Here is a 16,708-nt window from a genome sequence, read left to right as displayed (position 1 = left end):
TCGAATACGCTGCTAGGATTTAATACTGGAATTCTACAAAGACTGGACTCAAACTTTTGCCTCCTACTGTACATGTAAATAATAGTTTGCACGCTATATAAAATTGAATAGAGAGATTTAAATGAAGATTGCATTTTAAAGCAAATACTAGAGAAAGTACAATAATTTTAGTACTTGAATTAAAGGAACGGCCGCTAAATAATTATATATAGAACTCGCATTCCTCAGACAAAAATCGAAACTACGGCCGAGCAATACAGTGAGATTGCCAGGGAAATGAGTACAAGTTATCAATATGAATAAACCTGGTTTTTGCCCCGCAGTCATCCGAATGTAAAATTTAGAGACGATTGTCGCCATCTTGATATTCTTATAGCTTTAGCCAGTGATTGTGAATAATTCAGTTAAGTGTGTAATACTTGATTATAGTCGCCATCTTGTACGGTACTCAAAATTCGTACCTTCACGAGATTCTCAAACTCGGCTTTGGTCATGCCCACGGCGAAGGTTAAGAGGATGTACATTTTATTGGTAAACAGTGGGAAAATTTGGGTTTATCCAGCTGATTTGGGTATAAAAATCAACCAATCAGAAGCCAGATCTTCGACAAAACTGAATTATCATTTCCTTCATTGCATTTGACTTCGACACTCGAAAATATCAAGTAATTTTATCATATTTATGTGAAAACACGCTTATTTTTTCTCAACTGCAAATTATAATGTAAATTTTTCACCCTTTGTATTATTAGTTAGTTAGAAGAATAGGGGCAAATATCACCAAGTGCATGATAACTCAGTTTTGTCGAGACGCTTTATGACGTCATTATCTCAGATCACCTGAATAGTTACTCCAAAGTTATAGCTGAGGTTTTCGATTGTTATGTAAACAACGACGGAAGGCTGTATAAATGACTATAATCCCACTGGCTCGAAATTTTCTATTGAACTATGCATTTTTTATTGATTTTAGTTTTCTATAAGAATTTTAAAGGTGATGGTCTGTCAATGATGTAAACAAACGATTTGGTTACATTTTAAACTACAATATTCCTTAACTTGCATAAAACGATCTGCTTCAGTATCTTCACACGACCCAGTTTACTTCTGACGGATGTTTTACAGTCAGTGGCCTTGCAAGTAATGTATATGTATATGGGCAGGAAATCTACAAAAGCGGATGCAGTGCTGCCTTATCAATAACATAGGGACTGAGTTGGATCCGGCAAAATTAGATCCTGTGAACAGATTTGACACAATAAATATATTAGTGCTATAGTTTTACAATGAATAAGAATGAACAAGCTAGGATTCGTGTCCGGACAAATCCTGCATGTTCTTGGACCAAAATCAAAATAAAACGAATAGTTTGAATAACTTGAAACGAATAACTTGTGTCTTTTATTACTGGGCATTCTGAAAGAACAATGCGGAAACCAAAGTCGTTCAAAGCGAAGTTCAAATTCTATGTCATGGACGTTCGATGATCATCGTTATCCTGACATGCGCGAAATTCAAACGAGTAAAGCCAATCAGATAAAGAAAAAGGCGATCAGGAATCTATTTAGAGCGACTTTACACGCAACAAAGCAAGCATGAAAGATAAAAAATATATCTAAATCTACAGAATAGCAGTCCTTAACAATTTCGGGGATCATTTCAATAAAAGTTGCCCGACTTAAGAGTATACGTACAATTAAATTGCCCAAATTATCACATGATTTTAGCAAAAACAGCCCAATTTCGGTAGAATTCGATAAAGAATTGCGCAACTCTTCTATACAATCAAAGACAAGTATTTTAAAATTAAACAAAATGGTGACGTGCAAGCAATGCTTATTTCACTGACTATTTTGACTAATTTTATGTCGAGTAATGGCAGTACTAGCTGTATGGTACCTTGACTCATTTTAGGTTTGGCTTCATTACAAAATTATTTCCTTACTTTGAAATGTCGTTGGAAATTCTAGATAAATGTATTTCTAGTAACTCTAGTTAACAGTGATTACTGAGTAATTATTAAGGATGACAGGTACGGATGAAGTTTTTTGTGTGAAAACCTGACAAAGCAGCGGGTCACGCAATTTTCCCCGTGTAAACAATATTATTTGTTTATAAGCCAAAGTAAGCCTACCTCTGTAACTCTGTTGACCAATTCTGACCAATTCGACGCCTTATAATACACACTAATAATCGCGCTTTTTACGTCAGCAATATAATGAAAATATCGCAATAATTGTAATTCAATCACTTGGAATGATGCATTCAAGTATTTGTTTCTCAATTTTGCCCCAACCGTGTTTGTTACAAGGGGCAATTTACAGGGGGTGAACAAAATTCCGCTCTCATTATATGTCAGTCCTTCGTGGGTGAGACAGTGTATTACAGCTCCTTCAACTGAACTTTTTACAGGGTAATGCTACTTCTTAACTTTAGGAGTCCTAGATCTTATCATGGAGGACAAAAACAGTAATGTGATTACGAATAAAACAGCGCCACCATTGGAGAAAACAGAGGATATTTCAAACAACAAGGACGAATGCACCAGCTATGGATGGGGGAAGATTCGACCAAAATATCTCAAGTTTTTAAGTTCACCCGTTTGGTTCGTCGCAGTTTTCAGTGTCTTTAGCCTATTTCAAGGTTAGTGTTTTTGCATAGATTGCGTTCCTGAGCAGAGGTGTAAAATCCGTGCTTTGAAATTAGGAAAATATGCAATGCCCTTACTTGTGCTTGTTCGATGAATTGTTGTTCTAATTGGATTCAGCTGGGCCAGGCGGCACTACATAGCAATTGAGTGTGTTTATATCACTGAATGATTGGATTATAAGCTGTTTTTAATTTGCCCTGTAACACAGAACCTGTCGGGACCCGTTTATGCAATACCGGCTTGCTAAAATCTCATCACTGATTCACAACGCATTTCTGTATATCGCTATCAAAGAGAAAACTATTGAATAACTTTAGAGAGTTCTATTTTTCTTCTGAATAAGCATTCTGCAATCTTTTGACAGCTCATCATACACATGCATCTGAAGGCTGTGAAATGGCCACTTCAGGCCTGAAGTACACCAAGGTTATTAATTCAGACAATTCGTTTTTGCCGTGTGCAAGCTTCAAATCTTTTGCGCAAGACATATTTTGTTGAGTATTTATAAATCTTATTTCTCACCAAGTTTGAAGCTAAGTATTAGGAATTGCGTCTTACCAATTCCCCCGGTGACGGCGTCGGTATAGCCCGTACTGAAGCCTGTAAAGGTATCCCAAATGAATGAAGCATAAGCATTTGGTAGACACTAATCATTGCCTCTTTAAGAATTAAGACCACTTGAATTTTTCGTGACAAGCGATTATTCAGTGTAGTAGCTACATTACGAGACGAATATATGGACTATATATGAACGCAATGAATATATAAACTTATATAAATTGATATATATCATATAATATGTAATATATAAATTTAACGATAAATCGGTAATGGTGACATCGCTTAGGCAACCCATGACAATATATGCGTGTTTTGAATGATTCAGTTGGCGAATAAAATATTAAAATTAAGAAATATAGCAAGTGCGAAAAATAGCAAGATCATTATTCTATTATTCTAGCCACAACAGGCAAGGCGGATAACTCCAGCATTTTGCTTTTTATTCTGTTTTTTCGCTGTTTAACAAAAGTTTTTTTTTATATTAGTGAAGATTTTTGAATTTACTACATAAGATTCAATGTTATGTATACAATAATTTTGGTCGTTTAGGCTTGTATTCTCACCCGCTATAACACAATATGACACCGCTGAAGTACATTTTTCAGGTGACGAGACTTGTCGACATATTTTTGTAAACAAACATCGCCTACAATGCATCTTTCCAAAAAAACTAACGCTTACAATGCATCTTTCCAAAAAAAACTAACCTGAGCAGGAAGCTGTAACGATACCGGTTATGCCTTCAGTGGTAGTTGAAAGTTAAGTGTTCTAAGAGTGCTTAACACAAATATTAGAGCGGAAGTGTTTACTGTCATCTGAAGACATATTAATACAAGCTGTTGCAAAGTGTTTAATTTCACGCAGCGTGTTTTCAGACAACAAAGATTAGGTCGCTAGGGTTAGTTATTGTCCGGTAAGATCGCTCTGCGTAAAGCACGGTATGTGGGCCAGCTTTTTTCTTACTATTGCGAAAGATGGAACAGAGCCTCCCAAAATTTGTTCGAAGTATAAACGCCAGGAAAAGAAGATGTATAATATATGTAGCTCAAAATATTGGCCTACTTCTTGAGGAAAACTGGGACAAAATCGTCAGCATTACTATAAAAATAAGCAAAATAAAAGAATGCATGAACGCCGTATAATGTTTACAACACTCGCGGCCGCGTTGTATTGAATGCGCGCTCATGACTGTATATTTAACACAACCATAGACAATCCAGAAAACATCTTCCGTCTTCTAAATTGTCTGTGATACAACACAGCCGCGAGTGTTGTAAACAACTTGTGATTATGATTTATGATTTATCAATAATGAATAAAATGCGGCACACGCACATTCATCTTCCCTTGACCTTCCTAAGTATTAGGTTAAAGACTGATAAATTCAGTGATATCTCTTCCACATTGTATTTGGTAAGACGAACAAAATTCTAGAAACATTCGATTGAAAGACAAGAATTAAAGATCAAATCATTGCCTAAAGAGCGCTTGCGGTAGCTTCGTTCAAGTGCGCGGACGGGCTTTAGCGCCGTTTACACTATATTCAATTCATTGGTATACGCCTATACGGCACGCTCAAAATCGGAACCCATACACAATTTTATTACTACCAAAACAAAGGCCGAGCACAGATGAGTTTGGAGCTGCTACCCATTTTATATTGGAAGCCTCTGATATCGACTAGCGCACCAAAATTATACACTCAGTCAAATCAGACGTTTTCGGAAATTTATAGTGATTCGCTTCATCAACGGCAAAAATTCCATAAGATTTGTAGTTTTATACCAATTAAGTTAAGTCTTTCAAACAGCAGCGAAGCTGTGATATCAGCTCATGAAATATACGATCAAATGTGCAATGCATGCTACATCAATTAATACATTTTTCATTAGCACTTAAACAAGTGCATGACTTTATGCCCTTTTTAAGGAGATTAAGGTCAAATTCGACGTGCGCAGTCAATTTGTGTTGGCAAACCTTGAAATTGATTGAATCAAATTTTTTTTTTTAAATCCAGCAAAACCCACATCGCTCAAACTTAAAAGGAGATATAGTTCATCTTTTCCATATTCAAAAAATCAATTTTACAACGTTAACTATTCCAAGCATGTCTATATATTTTGTCATCTGTACAGTGAACCGGGCTCTATAATATATGCGCCATTATCTTTATAGGCATAGCTTCGTGGGGATTTCCAAATCTGGTTTTGCCAAGTATTGAACGCAGATTTGCCTTCTCTGCCAAAGAGTTGGGGGTGATCGCGGCAGCAAACGACATCTCGGCATTGTTGATTGTGGTGTTTATCAGTTACTATGGGGATTATGGTAATAAAATAAAATGGATGAGTGGAGGGGCTTTAGTGACAGGTACATACAGTATGGTATATCGTCTTTTTAAGTCCGTCGATGAATTCCTCGCAGAGTTAAAGTACACTTGGTTTGTTCATTTAAAAAATGTTAGTGTTGAGTATGTAAGGGTCAATCAGTTGTGATTTTCCGACACTTCACTCGATGAGGATAACATCTACAGAATTTAAGGATGGGGATGGTTGCAGATGTTATGAGGTGTTACCAGTGCGTCTGTGGTTAAAATTTAGGCCTAGCTGGTATACAGGGTGTATCAAAATTAAACGTAATATTCATATATGTTCGCTTTTATTCAACTGGCAAAAGAATGCAGGCTTCCGGGGACTTATTAAGGTTGACCTTGCGTTTTTTATACACATGCACAGCTGGTCGACACTACACTATGGCGTTACCCTCTGAAATATTCTTAGGCCTAGGTTATACGTCGCTTTTTGGTCACGTCGAATGTAATTCAATTATCATCTAATTATCTATTGTTTGAATTGCATTCGACCCGATAGAATATTTCTATACGTGTGCAGTCAACAATGACAGATTTGAATACAGGAATGAAAGCGAATTTACATCCCGACAATTTCTCATCGGCGAAAATGACATGCTCACGACAATTACCACTAAATGGAAACCAGGCTTAAAGGCCTAGGTTAAACGTCGTATTTTGGTCACATCAGCCAGCTTGACACGTTCACGACACTCACGACTAAATGGAAACCAGGCAATAAACGCTCTTCATGAGCTCATATCTGGTTTTTTATTGTCTTAACCTTGGGGGTTGACGCTTTCAACTATCTAAAAGCTGCATCATGGTTTCAAATTTTCCATAATACGTAGGATAGATGTTAGTAATCAGCCTGTAGTGGGTAGCATGATAAGTGGACGATGATACATGACGAGTGAACTTCAAGAGGCTTTAAAAATGCATCACGTACGTGCCGAGCCAATTCATGTTTTTTTTTACCTCTACCAGTATTAGGTTGTATTATCCAAAAAATGTACTTGTCCCTAGTCTAGCTTTCTTGAAAGAAATGAAGCGGCGGTCTAATTTAAATCAAATTAATTTAGTAACATTGAGGCGGCATAATCACGATTGGCGTGGTTTTGACTTCTTTGCTATGGGCGGAAGCCAAATATAAATATAAATATTAAATAGGATATAAATACAAAAAAGATGTTTTTTATGACTCATCAAGCAGCACAGATGAGAACTTCGCATATCAAACAAATGACTTAATTGCTTTGCTTGTTGATTTTATAGGTCTTGGCGTAATTATCTTCGCTTTACCTCACTTTATGATTGGTCGGTATCATCCGGGGAGTTCACATCTGCAAGGTTTATGTAGTCATGGAAACGGAACGATGGCGCCATGCGTCAGTGAAAACAGTGGAGGGGATTGGTACTACCTGGCAGTGTTTATTATAGCGATGTTAACCATGGGTGCTGGTAGCGCACCTTATTTTTCGCTGTTCAATGCATACCTGGATGAAAATGTCGAGCCGAAATCCTTCCCATTATTTTTAGGAATTTGTAACATTATACAATTCTTATCCCCAGGCCTAGGATTTATAATTGGTGGGAAGTTTTTGAGCATCTACGTGGATATAGAACAGGTATTATTGCGTACAAACTCCTTCTCCAGTACAGCTATTATAGTGTAAAACTAAAACTAGACCAAGCTTGCAAACCTAGATAAAGCTGGGTCATAGAGAAATTACACTCGAAAGGAAGACTATAATAAGAACGACATGATTCATCGCAATTATTGCTACCTGGTTTAATTGATGAAGGTAACCATCGTACAAAGATTGCATTCACGACCCAACGATTCGACGACACTCTGGTTTAGTGCCTTCATTAGGGGTGATCTGATGTTAAAATTAACAACGCCGATCGTTCAACGATTTTGATAATTAAGCAAAATGGCGGAAAGATATTTGCATGCAAACTAACATCCCAGAGGAACTAAAAAACCAGTGGCGTAGCCAGCGAGATAATCGGGGCGGGGGGCATAATTTCTTTTCAAATCAATCAGTGTTTTTACAGTCTGTTAACATGAATATATGAATATGGCCCCCCAATTATATAGATGCTGGCTACGCCACTGTAAAGAAAGTCAAAAGGTAAACAAAATATTAGATAAAAAGATGGCAGTGAAATCTGTCTTTCTGAAAGAAAACTCTCATGCTTCATGCTTTTTTTTATACAGGGTGTCTCAAAAAAAACCGAATCCATCTTTGGCACGTTATTGTGCATAAATTAATAGGTAAACGAGCGTAATTTTTTTATATTAAGAAAGACCAGGCTTTTAGCTGTCGAATGACAGACTTTTCGTACCAAATGAAGAAAAAATGAGCGAATACGAGTTCAACGAAAAATATTGGTCAAAATCGCATTCTTTCACCTCAGAGAATTGACTGTAAACGTAAGTCTCTTGGGAATTAGGTTAGTGAATTAACTTTGCATATGCAGTTGCATACGCATAATTTTGTTATTGCAAACATGGTTCAACTTACAACAGAACAACGAATATTTATTGTGAAAACGTTTCATGAAACAGGAAGTTTGCAAAGAACTCGGGAGAGTTTCAGGCAACGTTTTCCTGAGCGGCAACCGCCTGCACTCTCAACAATTTGGTCAAATGTAAGAAAGTTTTCTGAACATGGCACAACATTAAATCGAAACAAGGGGAATTCTGGCAGAAGGCGCACGGGGAGATCAGAAGCTAACATTGAGGTGGTCAGACAGCGGCTAGCTGATCATCCTACAGACACAAGCGCAAGACGGAATGGTGTTGGCCTACCACATGCCACGTTCAACCGCATAACGAGGTTAGATCTGAACATGTACCCTTACCGCATGCACATCCGACATCAACTCCTTCCTCGAGACTATGCTCGGCGTTTGCAGTTTGCGCGATGGCTGGTTGACCGTTGCAGACGAAACGAAGAATTCCTGCGATCATTCGTTGTTGGAGACGAAGCCGGTTTTGCCATGAACGGCCAAGTTAACACCCACAACGTTAGGGAGTATGCTGCTGCAGGACAACCGCCCGCATTTAACTTTGAAATCAATTCTAGTCAACAAAAACTGACAGTTTGGATCGGACTTTGTGGCAACGGCCAGATAATTGGGCCATTCTTCTTTGATGGAAATGTAAATGGATTAAACTATCTGCAAATGTTGAACAACGACGTGGTACCACAACTTCAGCAAAATTTCCAGATGCAAAGGAGAGGAGCATTCCGAAATCTCTGGTGGGTGCAAGATGGAGCTCCGGCACACCGTTTAATTGCCGTCCGTGATCGTTTGAGAGAATTGTTTGGTCACCGTATCATTGCCCTCTACCATGACGTGGAATGGCCACCGCGATCCCCTGACCTTACTCCTTGCGACTTTTTCCTTTGGGGATACCTGAAGAACAAGGTCTACACAACACCGCCGCTTGATCTCAACGATTTGCGGAACCGCATTCGTGACGAAGTTAACGCTTTGCAAAATAACCCACCGATTATCAGAAGAGCTGTCCAGGCAATGTTAAAACGATGTCAACTGTGCATCGAAAGAGACGGTGGTCATGTCGAAGGTGTAGGAGCCTAATTAATGTTCTTAAGTTTGAATTGTAAGTTAATCATCAATTAATCAGTTTTGACACATCTGTGACTAATTGGTTCTTCTTTTGTTTCTCAATGCATTAATCACGCGCGGAGGTGAAAGAACGCGATTTTGACCAATATTTTTCGTTGAACTTGTATTCCCTCATTTTTCCTTTATTTGGAACGAAAAATGTGTCATTTGACAGCTAAAAGCCTGTTCTTTCGTAATATAAAAAAATTACGCTCGTTTACCTATTAATTTATGCACAATAACGTGCCAAAGATGGATTCGGTTTTTTTTGAGACACCCTGTACAAATAATCACGCGATGTTTCATATTAATCCCAAATTTTTATGGCAAAATCCTATGATAACCTCCTATACAAATATTCGACCGATGAGCAGTCTTTCTGCGGTTGAAACATTTATTTCTGTTTTCCTTAGCCGGTTGGTTTCAGTCTAACTCCTAGGGATCCGCGATGGATTGGAGCGTGGTGGATAGGATTCCTTTTATTCGGATCGCTGATAATCCTGTTTTCTGTTATCTTATCTGGATTCCCTCGTGAGATGCCTGGGGCGAGAGAGAGACGACAAAATCACATACGCGAGGGGAATATCAAACCCAGCAACGATTCAAAACAACCAAGCTTAAGAAAAATTCCATCCGAATTGAAAGCTCTTTTGAAGAACTCTACCTATGTCTTCAATACGTTGGGTTTGACGTGTTTGCTCTTCTATGCCGCAACTATTGGGACATTCTTTTCTAAAATTTTGCGCGTGAAGTTTGGCCTGGATGGTGTGAGTGTAGGATACGTTTTAGCGACCATAAGTTTCACGGGAGTTGTGAGTAAGTATAGCAGAAATCAGTATATCAAATCGCGAGACAACACTGTTCAAACAATATATGACATAAGTCGAAAAGAGTTGTGTCAGGCTGCCAGCTGAAGCCGTATCCCAATTAAATTGCGAAAATTTAGCAAAACTGACTAACCAATATTAAATGTAACAAAATTGGCTTATCAGTTTTGAATGTGACAAAACTTTACCTATTGTTACTAAATGTAACCAAATTGACTTATTATTATTAAATGTAAAAAATTGACCTTATTACCATGATTGAATGTTACAAAATTATATGACTTGTCATTATTAAATGTAACAAGATTGACTTGTCATCATTAAAAGCAATAAAATTAACTTATCATTATCAAATGTAACAAAGTTGATTTGAGTAGTTTTTGAAAAGTTTCTTTGCTTATCTTACTATTTAGTTGGGGTTGCCAGCGGCTCCATAATTGTTCGACTGTTTTCATTGAAGACGACGTGCAAGAAGGCTGCGGCTGCGACTGCCATTTGTAATTTACTGGCAATTGGAGGAACCCTAATATACTTGATACCCGCTTGTGAAAACGCCAATATTGCTGGCGTTGCTCTGCAATACCACAGGTAAATAGTATGCACTTAATAATGAATGTTTATCAGTGCAATGGTAACAATATTTTCACGAGGTAAAAGATGAAATGCTTTATTGCACGAATGAAAACATTCATCATTTCTTTAATATAATACCAAAATAGACTATTACTTTTCAACAAGAATTTTTTAGATAACGATTATTTATTGTTTACTTTAGCACGAAGAATTTTAATATTTCTATGCACAGTAATTTCATGCTTTTTACCGTAATAAGTCGCATGCAAGAACATTCATTCTTACAAATGTATTGTTTTCTTTAGCCCGAGCATGAATCAGTCAAGTAATTTCGGCTTACTGAAATCCCAATGTAATAAGAATTGTGGTTGTTCTCTAAAGTCGTTCTCGCCTGTGTGTGGATCTGATAATTTAACATACTTTGATTCGTGTCATGCTGGTTGCACACAACGACATCGTAACAAGGTCAGAGTTAACGAAATTTTTTTCTTTCTTGAAATAATAAAGGATTCTGGTTATACAGTGACAGGATCGTAAGAAATTTTGGTACTGAATAACTTTTTAGAACTAGTACATATCATTCCAGTGTCTTGTATCGGAGTATACCCTCTCAGAGAATTGAATTTACACCAACAATGATGTCTACATGAACAACTAATGATTTAGAAATATAACAAGGGTTGGTGTCATTTTGATAAAAAAGTAAGATGGGGGAACTTGAAACTTGGAAGTAAATATAGCATGCCAAAAAACCTTAACGTATATCGTTGGCATGGAAGCATTTTTTCAACACATTTTTTCACAACGCTTGTCGGCGTTTTTCGGCATAAAGTGTCGAGGTCAGGCTTAATCGTTCACGGGCATTCAGGGCTGTAAACTTGAGATAAATGCTGTGATGAAACGAACACATTATAATAATTACACGCTAACGATTGTCTTGTCTTTTTTGGTCCTGAATTGTTCTAGACATTCACAAATTGCTCCTGCATACCAGGGAAAGCTAGAAATAAACGAGGTTCAGCAACCCTTGGTTATTGTGATCGGGACTGTAAGAATCTCGTGATATTCTCGTTATTCGCCGTCATATCGTCGGCAATTCGCTTTACCGCACTTGTTCCAACGAGAACAGTTACCCTAAGGTCAGTTAACTATATTCTTAAATAATCGAAATCATGGATACGGGATATCACGACTTCAAAGTCGTAAATTTAGAATATGAAGTCGTAAATTTAGAATATGAAAACTGGAATGTCATCTTACTTTGCTAAATTTATATTTTTCAATATTTTCTCGAAGGTGTGTTCCTGATGACAAACGTGCATTTGCCTCCGGGGTCACGTATGTGATTTACAAAACATTTGGTCTTCTTCCTTCTCCTATTATATTCGGTCACATAGTGGATGAATCGTGCCGGTTATGGCAAAATATATGTGGAAGAAAAGGGAGGTGCTTTGATTACGATATCGTGTCCCTGAGTCGAAATATTGCATTATTTGGTGTGGTTATTTCAGGTATGACCAGGTCTGAACGAGAACTGAAAGTTTCCGTTGCTCTTTCAATTAATTGTTAAATTGTTAAATAGTTCAACAAGGCAAATTGTAGTTTTTGGCTTACCATTCCTATTTTTCTTGTAGTGTGTACAACCATTTGCTACTTCTTGTCCTGGTATTTTTGCAAAACGATCCCTGAGACAAAAGAGGAAATCGCTGGTTTGGAAAACGAGGGTGCAGACCAATTGGCAGCCGATGAGACACCTCTGTAACAATTTCGAGTGGTAAAACTGGTCGTATTAAAATTTTTAATCAACAAACTAATTTAAGAACGGCATGATAATAATGGCGAATGACTGGTGGGTAATATGCATGTATATAATGGTTTATACGGGTGTTTTATATTAAGAATTTAAATAAATCTAAGTCTTATCTATTAAACAATCATGAAAATATTGGAAGGGATGGAAATAGGAGGAACGAGTTATTAAATTATGTGGGATATTTTTTAACAATTCAGTAGGAATGACTGCGAAAATTCAACTTTCCACTCCTCAGATCAAACCTGTAATACCAAAAGGAAAAAACACAAGTTATCGTGAGCTGGCTGTGGAATTTATTTCAACATCGCCACAACTGGTGATTTTGAATGGCTCAATAGATGTTTGTTGGATTAATACATGTTCCTTGTGTTCTGAATTTTAACCACATTCAGATATGGGTATAAACGTCGAAAACTATGAAACAATTGCATTATTTAATTTTTCTACCATGCACAATCTCACTTTATTTCTGTGTGCATGTCCTCTTATTTAATACACAGTGTTTTAGATCTCGATTTTATGGGAATAACTTCACAACATATAAATTCAGCACCATCTTTTCTTCCTTTTCTCATGTCATCACAAACTTTTGGTTTTAACTTTGTCGATGGCTGTGATTTTCTCGTCCTAAGTTTATTTCGTCGAGCCGTTGCCATCCTATCTTGAAGTGTTACATCACCGTAAACATAATGCATAATTGTCGGTGGCTCCAAACAATTCACGAAACACATCTCGCGCAATGCATGCCGGTATTCGGGAAATTCATGCATGAAATGAGGCAGCTTTATTGAGCGTCTCCGGACCCGTTTTACTCTATTCAGTTCGTCGATACAGAGCTTTCCCGAGTAGAGAAGCCTAAAGTCGGTTTCTTTTGCTTCGCGAAGTAGTTTCACAGCTCCTAAAAATGTATGAATGTCGTGTGTACGTAGAAACTTTATAGGTTAGAAAAGTATTGGTTGAACTCAACATTCTATCTGCCCGGAATGTGATGAAACCATAGAGACGAACCCAAGTAAGTAATATTTTCAACAGTTTTTTGACTGAAAAATGTTTTATCCCAATACCTGTGGCTCCTGCCTCATTTCGGCAAATGTATTTATGTGGTTTTATTTGCATAAATTATGTTAATTTGTTACAAGTAGTAATTCTTCACCATGTTTCATTTTGTTTTCTTTCTTACCAGTGAAATACACCTGATCCTTTCCACTCCCGCCATATCCACTACAGTCCTCTAGATCGCGTTTCACCCTCAACACATGCTTCCACCTCTGATCAGGATCACGAATGTAAAGTACCAGATGATCAAACAACTCTTTGAAAGACATTTGGATCGACATACACGCGGTGTCTAAGGTATGGAAAGAATCCAGGGGGGATATGCAATTTTTCGATTGGTGTTCGGGAGGGAGAAAGTATCATGAGTATAATTTTCAAGAATGATAAAATTTTACTAAAATTGAAAAATATTCCCACATTTGGTCAGGCTGTTAGTAAAGAAATCTAGTAGACTAATTCTGCATGGTTTCAAGAATTAAACTTCAATGCACTGGCCAAATATAATTTCCCCCACCTACTTACAGTAGAGAAAAGCAGGCCACCAAAGCAGTCTGCATTTCAGTTGCAACAATGTATTGATTGCAGCCAATCCTTCTTCTGTGGTTCTGAGATGCTTCGAATTTAGGCTGCGTAAACCAAACAGTCTTCTGTTCGAAAACCATGGTTGGAAACCGTCATTTAACGTTCTAAGCTGATTCAAAATCAAGGAACTTGCAGTAAAGTTTACACACAAGCAAAAAGTAATCCTTTTTCTGAAACTTTCACCTCTGTAATTGTTCATGTTTCCTTTTAATCTCATTTATTCGAGGATGTATAACACGAGAGGTTTCAAAATATATATTTCGCTTAAGACTTTTTGGCTGGTTTAATTACTCTTTTTCAGGCTAGCTCTTTACAATTTTTTAAAACCTCTTTTAAATCTTAATTTAAATCATTTTAGTTTCTCTTTGGAGCCTAAAGAGAAGTAGCAAAATAAATATTTAGAAACTTCTTGTGTTATACATCCTTGAGTGAGGAAGATTGAAAAGAAACATGATTAGAAAATAAACTGATATTGTAGTTTGAAAACGTCTTAGGTAATAAAAAAAGTCTTCCATGCATGCTTCATAAATTTTATATAAAATGATTAAAATACAACTCTATGAAAATGAAATAGCTAGTTGGAACTAGCTCTAGACATGCAGACGAAAGGATTCTGTCAGAACGCATTTCCTGTTTAACCCATAAATATAGTAAATAGCTTGCACTAATGGAAAACCCAAAGTCCAAAAGTTGACATACGGGTCAAATCCTTTCAAGGATACGTAATGCGTGCCAATTTCATGATCAGCCAATCCCTTGATGCCTTGCTGTCGTAAGTAAACATTCTCAGGAGTGTTCTTCAACCATAATCTGTACCTGCGTTTTTCGGGTTTATTAAGATGCGCACATGGTCCTGTCCAAATTATCCGTCCACAGCAGTCAATGTCGCTTGACCAAATTATTTTTAACGCCCCTTCAAGTCTAAACGTAGAGGCCAATTAGTAGCTGCTGCATTAAAAAACTGTGAAAAGTCAACAAATTGAGAAAGCAAAATTCCGCTTCATTGCTGAAGTTTTTATTTCTCTATTTTTTTCGCTATCTGCCCCCATATGAGGACAGTCAAATGCAAATAAGTTGTGAAAGCCCAAACTTTAAATTGCTACTAGATCAAGTACTACAAGATGAAGTAAATAAATATACTCAAGCATGCTTATTCAAAAAATGATCGTGAAAGTTAGAGGTCATATACGATGCCAGAAACTCAAAAGCCCTATTTATTGAGCAAAATTGCGCGGCCTTCCGTTTCAGACCTTTTATTTTCTTTTTAAATGATCATAAAGGAAGAATTTAGAAAATTTTGGGGCTCGGCACAGATCGAAATTAAAGTCAGACCAAATCAGATTGCTTGGAATTCAAGAAAACAAGGTAAATTACAAATGAGTTATACGTTAGGTTAGTCCACTAGTAAATTCAACTAAATCACCGAATGGTTAGTAAAATGTAACGGTTCAAGGTTGTAAAAATTTAACTAGTTATTCCAGGATTCACAATATGGTGGCCATATTGGATTTGCTGCGCAGGGACCTGGAAAGAATCTGAGAGTTCCTGCGCGGACGTCGCAGGGATTCGCGCCAAACGCTTCAAGTTTAAATAAACTAGATGCTAGCCTATGCCATGTAACATTATTCACTCCTCCTAAAGCTGATATATGTTTTTCGGGGGTGAAGTTCAACACCTATTTGGGGGGGGGACGAATACTCATGTCTGCTACTTTTTTTACTTATTGTTTAAAAAATTAATTTATTGTTCAAAAGATAAATATATGCTAATACACCGCGAATTACGCTTCTATCCACGCCGCTGAAATTAAGTCCAGATAAGGAATAAGAAAATAAATTCCCATAGCCACCCGGGAATTTTTATTTCTTTAGTCTTTACTGTACGGGATCCCAATTTTTACCTAATGTACAATACCAAAAACCATTTAGTTTTGTTTTTCAAACAAATGATACTAACCCCTCTGATTGTAAATAATGGATCAAATATTTCGTTGCTTCATCTTGAGATATTTGTGGACCAAAAACCTCGTCTAAATAAGTATCTCCGCTATGGTATTTTTCATTTACAATATCAAGTATTCGCTTTGCCTCGGTCAAAAATTCCAAGGAGACTTTGTGTGTTTTTCTTCGGAATGGTTCAGTGGACAATTTCTCTGAACGGCTCTTTGGTATTTTACCATGGCGAAAGAAATCTTCCTTTTCACTACATGAGATGATGTTCTCTTCACTTCGCTGCCTTTCCGTCGGTTTGATAGTTTTTATAACTGTTTTTGTCTTGTTGACAAGTGATAATTTCATGATTGTGTTTTTTGTCTATTATGACGTAATAATTGTTAAAGTGATCGGTTAGAATTATGCTCCTTCGACTTATGGCGCGCGCGCCTGCTTTTTTTTGTGCAATATTTACTACCGATCTCCCAACATTTCGGCACTCCAAACTTGCACGTGATATACTTATGCAGTTGCTCAGTATGCGTTATCTGCTACTGCTCTTTGGCTGATATAGAGATAAAAAATTTAACAGTTAAAAATAGGCCGTTTCATTGCAAGCAGCGTCTACAATACCTGTGGTGCTGTTTTAACACCAAGCTAAGAATTTAACACCAAGCTAAGAATTTAACACCACAATCCAGTGTTATTTTTAACACCTGCTCAAATA

The 16,708-nt window shown here is 37.1% G+C and overlaps 2 protein-coding genes across 2 annotated transcripts; one reads left to right on the top strand and one right to left on the bottom strand.

Moving 5' to 3' along the window:
* The first annotated feature begins 2,337 nt into the window (after window positions 1-2,337).
* On the top strand, window positions 2,338-12,378 carry LOC114536250 (solute carrier organic anion transporter family member 4C1-like). Its single transcript, XM_028557576.1, has 9 exons — window positions 2,338-2,642; window positions 5,386-5,577; window positions 6,833-7,185; window positions 9,613-10,015; window positions 10,440-10,614; window positions 10,905-11,064; window positions 11,566-11,738; window positions 11,896-12,110; window positions 12,234-12,378. The coding sequence occupies exons 1-9, from the start codon at window positions 2,453-2,455 to the stop codon at window positions 12,359-12,361; spliced, it is 1,989 nt and encodes a 662-aa protein (XP_028413377.1). The 5' UTR covers window positions 2,338-2,452; the 3' UTR covers window positions 12,362-12,378.
* A 519-nt stretch (window positions 12,379-12,897) lies between these two features.
* LOC114536218 (uncharacterized protein KIAA0895-like) lies at window positions 12,898-16,347 on the bottom strand. Its single transcript, XM_028557546.1, has 5 exons — window positions 16,007-16,347; window positions 14,773-14,971; window positions 13,991-14,159; window positions 13,593-13,760; window positions 12,898-13,310 (listed from the first exon to the last, which is right to left on the bottom strand). Exons 1-5 carry the CDS (start codon window positions 16,345-16,347, stop codon window positions 12,898-12,900), a joined length of 1,290 nt encoding a protein of 429 aa, XP_028413347.1.
* Window positions 16,348-16,708: the final 361 nt, after the last annotated feature.

This window comes from Dendronephthya gigantea, unplaced genomic scaffold (genome assembly GCF_004324835.1).
Source record: "Dendronephthya gigantea isolate DGI-Jeju-01 unplaced genomic scaffold, DenGig_1.0 000132F, whole genome shotgun sequence".
In the NCBI taxonomy this organism is placed as follows: Eukaryota; Metazoa; Cnidaria; class Anthozoa; order Malacalcyonacea; family Nephtheidae; genus Dendronephthya; species Dendronephthya gigantea.
Note: the sequence above shows the minus strand (reverse complement) of the source record. Positions and strands in the feature narration are given on the sequence as shown.